Source organism: Notothenia rossii, assembly GCF_949606895.1.
Source record: "Notothenia rossii genome assembly, chromosome: 8".
NCBI classification, from domain to species: Eukaryota; Metazoa; Chordata; class Actinopteri; order Perciformes; family Nototheniidae; genus Notothenia; species Notothenia rossii.
The window spans coordinates 42,732,753-42,749,963 of record NC_136906.1 but is presented as its reverse complement, the minus strand read 5'-3'; the positions used below and the strand labels follow the sequence as shown (position 1 = coordinate 42,749,963).

At 37.3% G+C, this 17,211-nt stretch overlaps 3 protein-coding genes across 12 annotated transcripts in view; all 3 read left to right on the top strand.

Moving 5' to 3' along the window:
• Nucleotides 1–1,768, top strand: part of slc5a6a (solute carrier family 5 member 6a) — a 160,875-nt gene extending 159,107 nt beyond the window's left edge. Inside the window, exon 17 of the mRNA XM_079642360.1 lies at nt 7–1,768. Within this exon, the coding sequence (XP_079498486.1) occupies nt 7–39 (33 nt within the window). The 3' untranslated portion in view covers nt 40–1,768. The remainder of the gene's footprint in view (nt 1–6) is intronic.
• The window catches only part of LOC307014449 (uncharacterized protein), a 214,556-nt gene that overhangs the window by 13,730 nt on the left and 183,615 nt on the right, over nt 1–17,211 (top strand). The window lies entirely within an intron of this gene.
• On the top strand, nt 6,125–17,131 carry LOC307014459 (G2/M phase-specific E3 ubiquitin-protein ligase-like). Of its 10 annotated transcripts, none has more exons than XR_013801222.1 (11): nt 6,125–8,597; nt 8,819–8,937; nt 9,051–9,948; nt 10,028–10,083; nt 10,183–10,211; nt 10,345–10,409; nt 10,814–10,897; nt 10,993–11,313; nt 11,492–11,676; nt 12,424–16,032; nt 16,149–17,131. XR_013801222.1 is itself a non-coding variant. In XM_079642371.1 (11 exons), the coding sequence occupies exons 7-11, from the start codon at nt 10,346–10,348 to the stop codon at nt 12,505–12,507; spliced, it is 684 nt and encodes a 227-aa protein (XP_079498497.1). In that variant the 5' UTR covers nt 6,125–8,597; nt 8,819–8,937; nt 9,051–9,360; nt 9,871–9,948; nt 10,028–10,083; nt 10,183–10,211; nt 10,345; the 3' UTR covers nt 12,508–16,032. The 10 variants fall into 10 exon arrangements, 9 of the variants coding, with proteins under 9 accessions (XP_079498497.1, XP_079498499.1, XP_079498498.1 ...); XM_079642371.1 differs by lacking the exon at nt 16,149–17,131 and having other exon boundaries at nt 9,051–9,360; nt 9,871–9,948; nt 10,853–10,897; nt 11,008–11,313; XM_079642373.1 differs by lacking the exon at nt 16,149–17,131 and having other exon boundaries at nt 9,051–9,360; nt 9,871–9,948; nt 10,853–10,897; nt 15,815–16,032.

Below are 17,211 nucleotides of genomic sequence, written 5' to 3'. Positions count from 1 at the left end.
TTATAGAGCCCTGATGAGAAGACTTCTGGAAAAAACTGAAGAACTGCCGACGAAACATACGTGACGTGGATCATAAATATATCAGCAATTAAACAACATCTTCAATTTATTTTCACACAATACGTTTCCTTGCAGTATCAACACTAATTCGGCTGACTTTTATATTTGATCCAATTGGTAGATAGGCTGTATTTACACCATAACGGTGACAGCTGACAGACAGGGACTTGTATTTTTTTTATTTTCTTTGAATATAAGAATGTAATTACTGAGTTGAGAGAATATTCAGGGGTTTTGGGTGATGGGAGACACATCTATGGAATCAGAATTTCAATATCTTACCGTTAAATGACGGATATACCTTTCTGTCTGCAAATCAGATATTAATGTTTGAAATATTATAGCAATATTCTGTAAAATTATGTGAAAACTTGAATAAAACTACACATATTCAGATCTTATACATACATACTGAAGGATTAAGTTGAATTATTTGAAGTATTAAAGTAACGTGTTATGGCAGGAAAGTTAAATCTGGTATATTAATTTTAATGTCACCTTATATATATTCATGTGTGTTAAATTTGAATGGACAAAGTATATTTTCCCTCCCCAATATATTGAGGTGAAGTCTTTGTGTTTAGAGAGGGATGTGAGCAGGGGACATCCTAATTTGGGGATAGCTCCAAAACTCTGGAATGTTTCCCTCATAAAAGAAGAGGGTGCGTTACACATGCTTAGGGCAAATGTGTGTGTTTTCATTGCAGTAAATATATGTGCTGCATGATTACTGTTCAACTATACCTCTGTTTTTATTCTTTCATGTGCGGGTACTAAATGGCTACAAACATTGTGGAGAAATTAGCTTAAACATGTTTTATTACTCTATATGAAATGGAAGCAGCTTTTATGACAGGGAAGAGAGAGCTGGGGGAGGGGAAATTCTTCTTAAGATTTTCAGCATGTCAATTATCAGGGAAATCTACTTGTTTTAAATAGATGTGTGTGGTTAATTACTTTGTATTAATAATAACAGTATGTGTAAAGGAAGCTGGAAATATGCAATGTGAAACCTTTTATTTGAAGTAGAGATGTGAACAATAGCTCAAATGGCTGGAAAGACAACAGGACAGATGAGTGTGTTCTCTATATTGGGCCTGTGTGAAGTTTGACTATTTGAAAAGCATCTCTAATACTGCTTAAGAGCATAGGTAATGTGTTCCTCGTTATTATTGATATGAAAGTGATTTACATGTATTACGTATATTTAGCCAACTATAACAACTATATCTTAAAACATACTTTTAACTTGTGTGTGGCAGCCTGAGGGGGGAAGATGGACTCAGGGACAAAGGGCCATAAAGGGGATGTGTGTGTGCTGGCTGCAAGATGTGAAATAAGATAAGGAAACTTGTTGTTTAGAGCAGGTTCGTACCAGATACCAAAAGGTGTCTGGTCTTCGTCAAACTGAAAGAGACTTTTTGTTTCCGGGTTTCTTCTGCTGTGTCGCACTGATTGGGTGCGACAGGCCATGTGTTGGTCTCTCCCAATAAGATGACCTCTGGGGGAAAGCACGCACACACCTCCTCCTGTGTTTTAGTATGAAAGCCTGTGTTTTCCTTTGGTTCGCGCTCTTGTTTTTGACTGGCCGTTCCTGAGACCTGTCTCACACGTGGTAGAACCTGAGCCCGGAGTACTCTGCAGAGTACTTCGTGATTCCTTTGTATTTGTATTGTTACTTTGTATCATTAAAACAAGATTATTGTTTCACTTGCATTCTGGTGTTTCTTAATCCCTTCCTTTTTACGAATTTACCCAGTTTATCAAACGACACGCGGAGACGAGGTTGGTTTTAAACATCCTCCAAATCTCCAACAATACATACATACATACGTGTCCTACACTAATAATACAAATTATGTTATTATGGCATTGTATGCTGTGTGTATTTATTTCACAATAAAGTTAATAGTAATATTATGTTTGATATTATGTTTTATTAACTAGACCACATTCTGATTAATGATGTGAAATATAAACAACCCTTAAATCAGACTTCAGTTACACCTGAGTAAAATTCAGTGAAGGTGATTGTCAAGTGCCAACAATCAGGAGAGATATTTGATAGTTGGTGCTTGAAAAGACTAAACATTTATCTGCAGATCCCTATAAAGTATATTCATTACTTGTTATTCTGTTATTATTGTAGTTATGCAATGAATGAAAAGCTTGGGTTGCAGGTTCCTCATATTCTGCACATGCATTATACTGTCTACCTACATCTTATAAGAGTAAAATACATATAATAGTGTCTTATTAGTTTGTCTGTTTTGCACATCCTCCTATTAATATCTGTGTACATCCGGCACTAAACAGTTTTATTGTGGAGATCACTTGCAGCATCTTCTTGATTTTTTCTATTCTTTCTATATTTCTATCATTTCTACTTTCCCCCTAAAATATTTAATAGCGTGCTTTAACCACTAGGTGTCCTTTTCTATCTATCTAGCTGTGCACCATTATGGGGTAAATAAAGCCTATCTACCAAATATATATCAAATATCAAATTCAGCCGAATTAGTATTTATACTGCAAGGATACTTATTTTGTGAAAATAAATGTAAGATGTTGTTTAATTGCTGATATATTTATGATCCACGTCACGTATTCAGTTTTGGCGGCAGTTCTTTAGTTTGTCCAGAAGTCTTCTCGTCAGGGCTCTATAAATAAAGAACTATGGCAGATGTGTAATATTTAATGCAGCCAAACCGTGTATTACAATGCATTTATGTGATTGTAATGGAAACCTCTGTAGCAATGGAGAGTCAGGACTCAGAGAGACACGAGGAGAGTTGGAGCTTTGACGTCAAACACGGATGGATTATTTAGGAGTATCGTCCAGAGAATTCACATCACAAGTCACAGCAGCCAGAGGTTCTGACTGCACGGGAGAGTTGCCACGTCAATTCTGAATAACTCTACCCTAGACCCATGTATTTAGCTAGTTCAGAGAGAATAATCAACATTGTGCATAACAAGATATAATCATAACTCCTCTATCAGCTGACGCCAACAGGCAGGAACAGGGAGAAAGAACACTGAGAGCACATCAGCCAAGGTTACAGGTGTGTGTGCTCAGTCAGGACAGTTTGAACTGATAAACTGGGTCAAAGTTATGGACCTTGGAAAATATTTCCCCAACAGTGATGACTTCCAAATAGAAAAGCAAGCACACTCGGAATAAAGTATTATTTTATTTGCTTGGCACTTCCGGGTATTTCTCCACTGGTTCTCCATGTTCACAATACTGTGTAACTGTCACGTTTGAAGGGACGAAATCGTGACATCTTCACGTCTCCCAGCATGGTAAATTGTCACATGTTCACGTCTTGCCCTGATACCGGGTTGAATACAGCAGTGTTATATAATCCTGACCCTCAGTGTATATTTTTGTGTATTTTGTAGTTAAAAAATGTATAAAGCCCACATCTGAAGGCATAACATGTTTTTATACCTTAAAGATCTCATACCATCAAACAATCAATTATTCAAAATACTTGGGGCTGGAGTCCCAAATGGTCTCAAAATCTACACCTGAAAGAGGCTTCTGCCGGACAGAGGTGAGCAATAAACTTTATCCTATAAGATCTGTCGTTTTTGGAAAGTTCCTGACCCTGACCAGCTATGGGTGTCCCTATAAGTTAATTTCTTAATTGATATCAAAAGCAATGAGGAAAAAAAAACAGCCTACAAAGTTGGGTTGTTGTCTTTGGGTCAAATCTGACAGATTTACTAGTTTTATCAATCATAACTTGTATCAATCACGACCGCATAGAACAATATGGTGAGTGCCTTGCTAACACTGTAAATGATGAAACTAAAGTTTATAAACAAATACTTTTTCAAATATATTTATATATGATTTATTTATGAGATTTTTAAATGAACTAGTTCATCAACAGAACTTCATAATTTACAACGACGAACATTTAGGACACTGTCATGTTTATATTTTTGTGCGGTTCCCAGGATGGTGGCCAGGTCTTTTTGCTGAAAAAAAACAAGGCAAAAAAAAAACAGTTAGACATTTTTTTCAATTTCTGAAATATGTTGAGTATACAAAATCCTTTCAAATGTCTTCTCAACCCCAAGAAGGGTCATACACATAACGGTCTGTTTTCAAATCCTGGATAATAGGCCTGTTGGTCGGGCCTTTAGTGCCTACTCTTTTTCCGACTTTCCAAGGAAACTGAGGGTGATCAGGTGCTGCTAAATTTCCATAACCAGCTAACTCACCACCGAAACGTATTCAGCGTGTTTTTTTTTTATGTTGTCTGTAGGACAGCAGTGTTTTAAACGTTGTTTACCCCAAACCATCTTGCATTATTTTAATTCTATGATTAGCAGTTCACCTGATTCCTTCAACAATAATGATGTTGACATTCAAGCTGGTCACAATTTAGCATGTCATTTAAGTCTTCGTAACTATTTAGTAAAAACACACTTAATAGTAGATTTAGGTGTTGACAAAGCTACATCCCTCTTTAGGCTATCACCAATGCCACATATTAAAAAGGGCCCAATAGTGCTTTTTGGGGTTTTCCATTTCCAGTAGTGTGTTGATTACGTAATTGTGAATGCAAAGGGACTGCAAAAGCTTAATAGAAAAAGTTCCCCCAGAGTTTCCTACATTAAACATAATAGACGGTTGGCTCTGGTTTCAGAAAAGAGGTGCAGCAGCACAGCCAGTATGAGAACAATAAAGAGCTTTTTGAACATTTAAGCAGGAAAAACGTAATACTAATTAACCTGGAAATTAACAGACTATGTCCTCTTTAAGTTCTCTTAGTCTATAATTACAAAGCAACCCTGATTTCTCGGATTTCTGAACTTAAAATGGTGCAGGTGCTTATTACATGAACTTAAATAACTTCCGATTCATGGCAAAACTGACTTCTTAAATAGACAGCTAGAGATTTATTGTCTCCCTTGGGAGAGATTTGCCTTGGGCAGTCAAGAGAATACACATAAACGCAGGTATACATATAGAACAACCAGAGTCACAGATACACTACAAAGATCACATGGCATACATAAGGTATACAAACATACAGGTGTACCCGTTACACTCCATTATTAATTAGGCCGAACTGTCAATTTATTGACAATTGAGTTAAACAAGAAATCTGAACTTACCATGCAGGGCAGGGCAGCCAATGGACCAGCACTTTTTTACAGCCCTTTGAAACAGAAGAGAGGACAAAAACTAAATATTAATTATTTTAATTTATAATTCAATACTTCATTGCATTTCATCCCCCAGGATTTTAAAATGGTAAATGTTTGGATTAATGTAAGACCTCCCAGAGAACAGCTCAACATGTAATTGTTGAATTTCTGACCAAATTCAACAATTTGAAAACTATTATGTTTGTTGTGTTGAAGGTCCATACCTGTTGTGTACTTCATGCAAACAATATAGCTACTAACCTTGCTTTCACGTGTCTTTGACACAGATTGCACTGGAAACGCGTCCAGTTTGCTGTGATATTCACACACTGTAAAGAAATATGAAATTAAATTGTCCATAAATCCAAAACTTGATATCATGTATGGTCTTGCAAACTTTTAAGTTGGGTTTTCAAATTGAAAAACACCATTGTAAGCCCTCAAACAAATGCGTGTCATCATTTCCCCATACTTTATATGACATAATGCACCTCTTGGGTACCACAAATGACCACATAGTGAACCACAGATTATCTCCATGTGCCACAAAGCTTTTTTTAGGAATCAAAAGAACTGGACTAAAAAGATTCAATTAAAAACACATCTTCAACTACTGTTATGTTAAAAGTTGTATATTTTTTTTATTACAGATTTGTAATGCCTGTGTTTTTTTCATACCTTCCTCCTTGTTTTTTTTTTTCTTGACTCGTTTCTTTTTCGCTGATATTTTAACAGTTCTCTTTCTATAAAGAGAAACAAAAAACAAGTGTTAATTGCAATAGTCATGTGGTGTGTGCTTTGCAAACCAGGGAAGTACTTGCGAGAACACTTACATTTTAAGAAAAAGTTGGAAAAGCAAAGAGTAAAAAATCTTCTGGCTTAGAGGCCAGTTGGTGGTGCTACTTTTTTTTTTACACTGGCTCTTTTTTTTAACCGTTCTGTATCTCATAATGTATAGAGTCAAGATTTCCCTCATTATTCTACATCATATATTCTATATTGATACCGACCTGTTGGTTGCTTTTTTCTCTGCCTCAAACTCTTCTTTCTCCACTTCCACCACCTGTTCTTTTTCCTTGCCTGCCTCCATCTCTCCTGCCACCACCGGTCCAAACTCTTCCTCTGAGTCTTTCTGTCCCTCCAGCTCTCCTCTCTCCAGTCCTTCACTCGCTAATCTGTCTGTCTGTGTCTCTATTTCCCCTTCTGTCTCCATCTCCTGCATCTCACTAGTATCCTCAGTCTCATCCATTTCACCTCCCTCCCCCTGTTCTGTCTGGTCATCTTCTTCTCCAGTCCTTTCATGCTGGCCTAGACCCTCTGTCTCAGGATCCCATGCTTTGAAGTTAAACAAAGCAGACAAACAAGACATTAAAGATGTAGTGCAGGGTTGAAAATATGATTAACCAAAAAATATTAAAGTTTAACAAAGAAAAAGGAATAAATGAATTGCCCAAAATCAATTTAGGTTGTCTAAAATATTATCTGACTGACATTTCTATCTGATCCATCTGGATAGGTACACAATACAGGATTAAACTTAAAGAATCATGAATGTGCTGTGAACTACCTTCTAAAAAGCCTTCAAAAAAGTTCACTTCTTATTTTTATTGTGGTACTTCCCCCAGAAGAGGAGAGGAAAGTACCCAAGGGCCTTCAGTTTTTAGACCTTAAAAACAAAGAAAAACATATAGACAATCATCATACAAATAGATACAGACATAGATAGATTTTCCAGGCAGTGTTAAAAAGGCAAGACTTTAAAAAAGAGAGTTGGCAGTCCACTCTCTATAGTGTGTCTTAATCAGAGAGAACCATCAGAGCAACACCACTACTATTCTCTCAAGAGACAATTGTGTTCCTGTTCTGTTTTGCCATTCATTAGCATCTGCCATGAAGTTATATTCACTCTACCACATTACAAGTGAACCAAAGGAGACACCTCTTAACCATACCACATTGGCCGTCGGCCATGTTTTTGTGGTGTGTCCCGCATCATTGGCAGTTTTTGCCTTTCCCAACAACCTTAGATGATGATTCAACATGTTGAATTGGCAGCAGAGCTGTCTGCAAAATAAGCTAGCTTCAGGAAATCTGTGCACAAGAAGAAAAATGGACTTGAGGAAAACTAACTACGACAGTCCAAAGGCTCACACAAAGTCTTTTAATTTCTTATCTCATCTGGTGGTTCTATTACTCAGATATTCCCAACATGAAGCTGAGTGGAGAGTGTTGTGAAAATGTTTTAAAGAGTGTATCACAAAAATTGCCTTTATTTCTAGAGCCTTATGTACGGTGGCCGGCAGATGCAAACGCTAAACAACGGCAAAAAACACACACATAAGTAGGAAACACCTGCAAATAATTAAATGAAAAACCAACAAACCCTGAAAACTAATACAACAGAAAAACGCTGCATTTACAGAAATGATGCAAGCTAAACCTACAACACACAAACCCCGAAAATAAACGCAACAGAAAAACGCTGCAAATACAAAAACGAAATGCAAAGTCAAAAGCACATACAACCGAAAAACACATTACAAAAAAATAGACAAAAAACATTCCGGAAGTGTTCAACAGATTGATGTATGACCCGACATAGAGAGAACGAACAAGATTAAAGAAAGTTCATTTAAGTGGAGAAACATATAAGAAGGTACATTTTGTTTTGTTTTTATACATAGAGCGTCATATTTACGTAGCTAGCATTGTGCACCTAAATGTAACTCTTGACATAATATAGATATAGTATAGAACCGGGCCGCCCCTCCCTACACGCAGATCACACAGACTGGGTGGGGTCTCACGCCCTCACCTCGTGGAGGGGGCCTCAACTGAGCCGCAAATGCGATGCGGTGATAAAAAGGAAATAAAATAAAATGTAAAAAGTTGAATTAAAATATTAAAACAGCAACACAACATTATTCCCACATTAAAAGCCAGTCTGAAGAGGTGTGTTTTGAAGGTGGGGGGCTCGGTGCAGTCTCTGATGTTTAATGGGAGTGAGTTCCAGAGGGAGGGGGCAGCGATGGAGAAAGCTCTGTCCCCCCAGGTTTGGTGCTTGGTTTGTGTGGGGATAGACAGGAGGTTGGCTTCTGATGAGTTAATTGAAAGACCGTTCTTTAATACTATTATAATATTTAGGTAGCTGAAAAATATCCACTCTTTTTGACTTAACCTAGCTGTCCTACATTTTATTTCTCCATAGATGTACTGTCCATTCTGTGGTTCCAGCGTGACATCTTTGCATGGCTTTTGTGGTGTCTGTGGCAGAGACATCACATTTCTAAAAGATGTGGCTAACGAAGTCCCTGAGGCGATGCCCACCACTAGTGCGCATCTAAGTGCTCAGCCTAGCACCAGTGCAGGTACATAGGTTGTTCGTTTTATTACCAAACAATAAGTATTTATAGAAAACTTGGTTTAAAAGTTTGAATTCTGTTATTATACAAATACATCTCTAAACTATGTGTCTTACCTACTGTTGAATGTGTTATAAGATGTTCATCAGAAGAGAATTGAGGATGAGTCTCCTATTGAACATAATGAAGAGTAATGAATGTTTTATTCCTGTGTTTTTTTGAAGCAGGAAGCTCAGCTGTAGAGTCCTTTCAAAAATATAGGGAAATAAAAAAGAGGGAGAGAAAGACTTTTTTAACAAAGGGACGGCATAACTCCAAAAATGAAAAGAAACAGAAATTCTTGAAGGTATGCAACGTTTTCTATTATAAATACATCTGTAATTCAAATCTGCTCACCACACTCTCGTATAATGTCCGAAAAAATGTTTTATTCATTTGCATGTTATTGTCTTTTTGCAGATTTCTGTTGGAGTAATGAGGAGGATGGATGGCTGCCTTAAACCCGTGAGAGGGAGGTTACTTCCCCTTAATGTTGAACCTCAATAGGCATGTGAAGAACGGTTGGCTGCTGCCATAAAAAAGCAGAAAGCCTTTAACCAGGACTTGGAAGATGGTGCCCATGTCTTGTTGTACCCTGATGTGAGGGTGATAACATATATCCCCGGAACGGACACCCCTTTCACAGTACAGATGTACAAAGAGGCCATTAGAAAGCCCTACCAACGAATTACGTTGTACATCTGTACTCTTGAAGCCGTTGAAAACAGTTGTAAGTGCTTCTGACATATATTCCCCCTTGTTTAAAGCACTAAACTGTATAATAGTTCAAATGTAAACATAACAGTTGTTCTGTCTATATTTCTTAACACAATTCATTCCACCCATCATTCCTTTCTCTTCGTGGTTGAACTTATGAGGTCAAATGGTCTTTTATGAATAGTGGCAGAAGAAATGGAATTTAAGTATCAACAAAAGGTTCCAAACTTTCCTTTTGTTCAAACTAAATATAAATTCCCTCTTACGGATTGTAATTCTAAATTAACCTTTTTTCTCACAACAATGTTGGTTTGTTGTGCCCCAATGTAAATCCTAATGTGAGAGTGAAAAGGACGGTCAACAATATAATGTACATTTCACAAACATTTTGTGTTTCGATTTAATCCTTTCTGATTGATGTCAATCCGATAATTCAGGATTCAAACCAACATTTGATGATAGGTACAGACGTAGGGGAACAATTGTTTTTATAGTATTAATCATGACACTTTTATTTTCTTAGGTTACACTGGAACAACCTCTTCAAGTGACGAGGACAGTGTGGTTGTTGTAAAGTTGCCATCTGGAGACAGTCTTGCTGGTCAGTTTGGATCTATCGTGGCATTTATTCTTAATTAAGTTACTTTTATTTCAGTCAGTCATTTGTGTGTTGTATGCAGGTGTGGGACTTTCCAAATGAACAGAGCACTCCCAGAATGGACAACAGTTTGCCAGGGTAAAATAAAACATTGTCAACATGTTATTTTGTGCCACAAGAAGCAGAATGTTTTAACAGTACAGTAGTTTGAATATATTTTTTGTTTACCTTTATCAGATTTCTCAGGCACCCCAGCATCTGATCGGGTAAGACTAATTAAAAATGTAATTATACCATGTAGGTTTGAATTTGTGAATATGAAATCAGTAAATACCTTTGTGGTCTAATGACACTGTCATTAGATCAACTGCATCATTATTATTTATTGGGTAAAAATAGGATGGATAACCAACCCCATTCCAGGAAGAAGTCCAGTCTGCCCCGGGTCAGAACACCTTCTATAGGTAAACGATGTTGACAGTTGCATCGTGACACAGTTGTTTGGTGTGTATCTTTATTTTACATTTGTTTGTTTGTATAGCCTCCAATCACAGTGGGTAACATTGCCAGGAAGCAAAGCAATTATACTTTCATACATTTCCAAATGACACCGACAACATCTTACGTCTTAGTGAAGACAATACAAAAAACACCCACAAATATTTTTCAAAGATCAGATATTGTTTCTCGCATCCATTTCAAATGTTTACAAGGATTGTGCAGGAGTATGACAAAGTGCTGCTGTCAGTTTAGAACCCAATGTATTAAAAAAAAGAACAGGAAGAGGATCGACATCCTTTTGTAAATATGACTGTCATGCATATATTATGTATTTGAAAGTAATTATTTAGCTGTCTTCTCGCTGCAGCAACTACACAAATGTGTATGCTCTGATCATTATTGACAGCCAGTATGAGCCAGAAGAGGAAACGGAGCAAACTGCAGAGGAAAGGTATTAATTGCTACTATTACCACTTAATTTTTTTATTCTATACTATAAATCTTATTACTAACTTCATAATTTAATATTGCAATACATCACTACAGTCTTTCCCAGCACAGATTACCTGACTGCGCCAGACGTTGTTGCAGAACCCTCTGCAAAAATTAAAAATACCTCTTGCAGCAGGTTTAATATTAACCGATGCAATGTATGGGATGGAGCAATCCGCGGCTTCAAACGGGCCTCATTCGACCCCTCTCATCAGATGCAGGTTAAGTTTACTGACGATGAGGGACAAACTGAGGATGGAGTGGACACTGGTGGTCCCAAGCGGGAGTTCCTGACCCTCCTTATGGAATGCCTGAGAATGAGAAGAATATTTGATGGTCCACAGGACAGGAAATTCCTCAGGTTTGACAATGCAGGTAATGATGTTTTCGCAAATCTTTCTTATGTTCAATACTGTACTGTAAATATAGGAGCTGCTTATGGCTTTTGCAGCTGGATTTAGGTGACAATTAAATTACCTTATACTGTATATCTTTATGATAACGTGGCAACTGTTGGTTAACGTGATAATAATTTGACAAAAAATATCAACAGCTGCAAAAGATGACGAATACTTTCATGCTGGGAGGATGAGTGCAACTTCTATAGTTCATGGTGGTCCAGGCCCCCGCTTCCTGTCAGAGACGCTCTGCCAGCACCTCACTGGAATGAAAAACACCAACATTGAAGCCATCATTGAAGACATTACTGATGACACTGTGAGAGCTTCCCTGCTTGAGGTAGGCTGGCATATTAGGGCAAACATTTGTTGTTTTACTATCACAGCCCAACATACAACATGAAGTTGTCTCCCTTATAACCTGTGAAGAATTTGGTTTTTATATTGTCCGGCCTTCGATAGTTTGTTATTGGGCTTTTATAGCCTCTTTTGGAACCATAACAAACAAACTTAGCTAGCTGTTATGGCAAACCATTAGAAATTAGAAAATCATTAGAAATGATGCAGTATTTATTTATCATACCTAACTGTCATTACAAATATCATTAATGAAAACAAATGTACACTAGTAAGAACAAGTTTGTCATCTTAGAACAATATTAGAAAAAGTATTCCTCCTTTCATGACATCGATATAGTTATATACACTTTAATATCTTGCCACTTTGATTAATGCAACTCCTTACATTAGGTATCATTCATAATTCTTGCTCCCTTCTGCAGCTGGTCAAAAATGATTGTGGTAATTAAGTGTAAACACAATGTTTAATAATAATAATAATAAGAATAGCTTGGATTTATTTACCTTTCAAGAAACCAAAGGACACTTACATTTATGATACTATTTAATGAGAGTAGTAAATCAGTCAGATTTAAACCGAACACCATAGGAGGGAAAGAAGATGTTACAATTATTGAGAATATATATTTTTAATTTGATAAATTACCTGTCTTCCTTCATATGCGAGTTTGACAGCATATTGATTTATGTTTATGGATTATGATTGTTTTCTACCCTAAATATCCAGCGCAGCTACATTGGAGGAACTACATGCATTAATCGACAGAAATTCCAGCTTGTTGCAGACTGCTGGTTGCTTGCAGTACCCTGATGGTGTGGATGGCAAAAACGCAATCATAAGGGATTTCATGCAGTGGTACATCATTTACCGCAACCATTTTGCCATACAAAGGTAATGTTTCTGCACTATTTAACCTAAATTCAATATATTTTAATTGTTATCGAGTCAAACACATCACCATTTAGATGTTAAAGCAAGGTTATAATTTATATTAGCACCATTCAGACACAAAGCAATTCCAAGTGCTTTACACTTTCAGAAAATACAAAAATTACATTTAAAACATCATTAAAATTATTAAAAGCAGTTTAACATAACATAGATTAGCTCCATGGCATAATGCCGAAACCCGCAAAATAAAGCAAAAGTCGAGACAACTTGAAAGGATATGGCGTTCCACTAAACTTGAAGAATCTCGTTTAATTTGGCATATTACTCTCAATGAATATAAGAAAGCACTACGTAAAGCGAGAGCAGCCTACTACTCCTCATTAATAGATGAGAATAAGAATAATGCAGGATTTCTTTTCGGCACTGTAGCCAGACTGACAGAGAGCCACAGCTCGACTGAGCCTTCTATTCCCATAGCAGTCAGTAGTAATGATTTTATGTGCTTTTTTAACGATAAAATTGTTACTCTTAGAAACAAAATCAATGAGCTCTTGCCTTTGACCAGTATAGTGTTATCAACAGCTCCCGGAAACGTAAGTTCTAATATTACACTATATAGTAAACTAGAATGTTTTTCAGCCATAAACCTTGAACAATTAAATTCAATGATTCTCTCTTCTAAACCATCAACGTGTATCTTAGACCCGATTCCAACTAAGCTGTTAAAAGAAGTTTTTCCATTAATTAGCACTTCTTTATTAAATATTATGAATATGTCTTTATTATCAGGCTATGTTCCACAATCATTCAAAGTAGCAGTGATAAAACCGTTTCTTAAAAAGTACAACCTCGATCCAGAGGTTTTAGCCAACTATAGACCTATTTCTAATCTTCCGTTCCTCTCAAACATTCTTGAGAAAGCAGTCGCAAAACAGCTGTGTGATTACTTAAAAAACTATGATTTATTTGCAGATTTTCAGTCTGGCTTTAGAACACAACATAGCACAGAGACAGCTCTGGTTAAAGTAACAAATGACATTCTAATAGCCTCAGACAAGGGACTTGTCTCTATTCTTGTCTTGCTCGATCTTACTGCTGCATTTGATACTATCGACCATGATATCCTTTTGCAAAGACTAGAGCACTTAGTTGGCATACAGGGAACTGCTTTAGGCTGGTTTAGGTCCTATCTATCTGAACGCTCTCAGTTTGTACGTGTCAATGATGAATCTTCCATGCAAACCAAAGTTAGCCATGGAGTGCCACAGGGCTCAGTGCTTGCACCTATTTTGTTCACACTATATATGCTTCCGTTTGGCAATATTATAAATAATCATTCTGTAAACTTTCATTGTTATGCGGATGATACTCAACTATATTTATCAATCAAGCCTGATGAAATTAATCATCTAAATAAAATTCAAGACTGCCTCAAGGACTTAAAAACGTGGATGACCTTACATTTTTTGATGTTAAACACGACCAAAACTTATAAAAGTTATTGTACTTGGCCCGAAGAATCTACGAAACAAATTATCTAAAGATATACTAACTATGGATGGCATTAATTTGGCCTCCAGTGAGACTGTAAGGAATCTTGGTGTTATATTTGATCAGGATTTATCCTTTAACACCCACATAAAATCAATTTCAAGGACCGCCTACTTCCATCTACGTAACATTGCAAAAATCCGGCATATCTTGCCTCAAAACGATGCAGAGAAACTAGTCCATGCATTTGTTACTTCAAGGCTGGATTATTGTAACTCCTTATTATCAGGGTGTACCAAGAAGTCAGTCAAGTCGCTTCAGCTGATTCAAAATGCTGCAGCTCGTGTACTAACCAGAGTTAGGAAAAGGGACCACATTACTCCTATTCTGGCCGCCTTACACTGGCTCCCTATAGAACACAGGATATCATTTAAAATTCTTCTTCTGGCCTACAAAGCCCTTAATGGGCAGGCGCCATCTTACCTTAAAGAACTCATTATACCCTACTGTCCTACTAGGGCATTGCGTTCCAAGAATGCAGGGTTGTTGGTTGTTCCTAGAGTCTCTAAAAGTACAATGGGAGCCAGAGCCTTTTCTTATCAAGCTCCACTTTTGTGGAATCAGTTTCCAGTTTGTGTTCGCGCGGCAGACACCCTATCCGTTTTTAAGAGTGCGCTTAAGACCTTCCTTTTTGATAAAGCTTATAGTTAGGGCTGATTAGATTCAGCCCCTAGTTTTGCTTATATAGGCTTAGTTTGTCGGGGGACATCTTACTTCTTCCTTCTCTCTGTCTATACCTGTGTACTCTCATGTTCCGATTAACCCAGCTTCCCCAAATTTCTTTCTTTTTGGTGTCTATATACGCCGGGATCCGGAGTCATGGATGATCCTGCGGTCCTGTGTCATGGATCGCGAGTCCTGGATCTTGAGTCGTGGCTGTGGTCCTGGATCATAAGTCCTGGATGGATATCCTCGTGGATTCATCTTCCTATTATACACACATGCATTTCCAAACATTTGGACTACCTATGTTGCAAATGTATTATCTTTTCAATTTACACACGGCATCTATTGCACGTCTGTCCGTCCTGGGAGAGGGTTCCCTCCTCTGTTGCTCTCCCTGAAGTTTCTCCCATTTTTCCCTTTAAACTGTGGGGTTTCTCTGGAAGTTTTTCCTTGTACGATGTGAGGGTCTAAGGACAGAGGGTGTCGTATTGTCATACTGATATTCTGTACAAACTGTGAAGTCCACTGAGACAAATGTAACATTTGTGATATTGGGCTATATAAATAAACATTGATTGATTGATTGATTGATTGATGAACGTGTATTGAAGCTCGGAACAAACATTTAAAGATAAGAAAAGCGTAAATCAAGCGTTCTATGACCAATTGTGATACCAAGGCGATTGAGGATTTACAAGGGTAGAGTTGCATCTATCGATTCACTGGACAATCCTGTATTTGGAGATAATTTTATTATCAGTTTAGTTACTTTCACAGAAGTTATTCTGACTTTATTTAATATATGTTATTGGTCTTGGTCAAAAAGTAAAATATGAAACAGAAATATGTAAAGATTATTGATTGATTTACTTTACTGCATGTAAAACCCAGAGGTCATTAAGAAATGAAGTAGATCTAAAATTGGTTCTAATACTTTTTTCAGATATTGTTACTAACCTGGCGATAGGTGATAGTAGATTGATGGGTCTTTGTGTCTAATGTTTCCTAGATTCAAAGACGGACTTGAAGCCTTGGATGTGATTCATGCTTTGGAGCAGCATGGAAGTGTTTTCAGAGCTTTTATGTACTCAAGTGTGGGAGAGCTGACTTCTGCCACATTGGAGGAAGTCTTTGAGGTTCAGCACAGCAGCGAAAAAGGAAGCTCAAGACGCCATGAGGAAACCAGGGTGCTGGGATTTTGGAGAGACTATCTCCTTGAAAAAGAAGGTTTATTTGAGTTCCAACATTGTTCACATCTTAAAATAATTAGCTATTAATGGCAGGTCTATCAATCTTGATATTTAAAAAAAAACAAAAAACGTAATACTACTTTTTCTTCTCAGAAAAACCAACAGGACTCCTCCTCAGTGACATCCTGATGTTCTCAACAGGATTAAACACCCTGCCACCGTATGGAATCCAGCCGAGACCCCAATTGGTTTTTCACCGGACATCTCGCTTTCCAATCGGCAGAACCTGCTCAAACACAATAGAAATACCAATGTCAAGCACCTACTAACAGTTTGAAAGCAACTTGGACTTTGGAATCCAACATTCGCCTGGTTTTGGACTTTATTGAAAGCTGGGCTTACAATTGACAAATTAGCCATGTTCTTCATAGTTATATAGTTCGCAACACAAGACTCCCAGGTCAAGGGTTGCATTAGACCACTTGTTCTTTGAAGGTTCTCAAAGTGTTCCTGGAAGTTGTTGTCTCCAATAGGACTGTTGGTCGAGTCCAGAACAAACTGGCCCAAGTCGTCTTGTGGGACTGGGAACCCACATTCAGTTCCACCACACCTGGATGTGCAATATGTTCAACAGTTTATTATTCACATGTACAAAATTGTTCTTGAAATGTTGTTTTGTTGTTGAACTTCTTTGAAAATTAAAAAAGTTACTGTCACTTAATAGTAGACATTATTTGAGTAATAACTGACTGACTGAGGTGAACAGATTATGACACAATCTTAATTTATAGTGAAAAATGTACTTTGGGGCAACTGATTTTTTCTTAGAATTTTAGGCAGTTACTAAAAATAAATCTGAACAAAATTGAGAAATATGTTTAATTGATAGAAACAAACCTGTGTGGCAGGTTGTACATGACATCTGGTTTCTTGGATGGACAACGAGACTGGTTTACAGGTCTGATAATATGCGTGTACCACTTTTCCCTGCATTCGTCAAGGTCCCTCTGTAGCACACCCATGAAGACAAACCACACTAAGCGTGTGCGCATGGAACATCACTGAAGTGATGTTTTTCTCTCAGGTCATTCATGAGATCCATCCAAAATTGAGACCTGAAGAACGAGATTGAAATGAGAGCTTTTTTGTTATACATTGATGATTTCCATGTAAAGAGATTCAAAATAAATATAACAAATAACACTAAACCTGTGGT

Coding starts and splice junctions, on each gene's coding strand:
- LOC307014459 (XM_079642369.1), top strand. CDS start 10,346: ATGGATAACCAACCCCATTCCAGGAAGAAGTCCAGTCTGCCCCGGGTC. Junction 10,410..10,852: donor GGTCAGAACACCTTCTATAG/GTAAACGATGTT, acceptor CATTATTGACAG/CCAGTATGAGCCAGAAGAGG. Junction 11,677..12,423: donor TGAGAGCTTCCCTGCTTGAG/GTAGGCTGGCAT, acceptor CTAAATATCCAG/CGCAGCTACATTGGAGGAAC.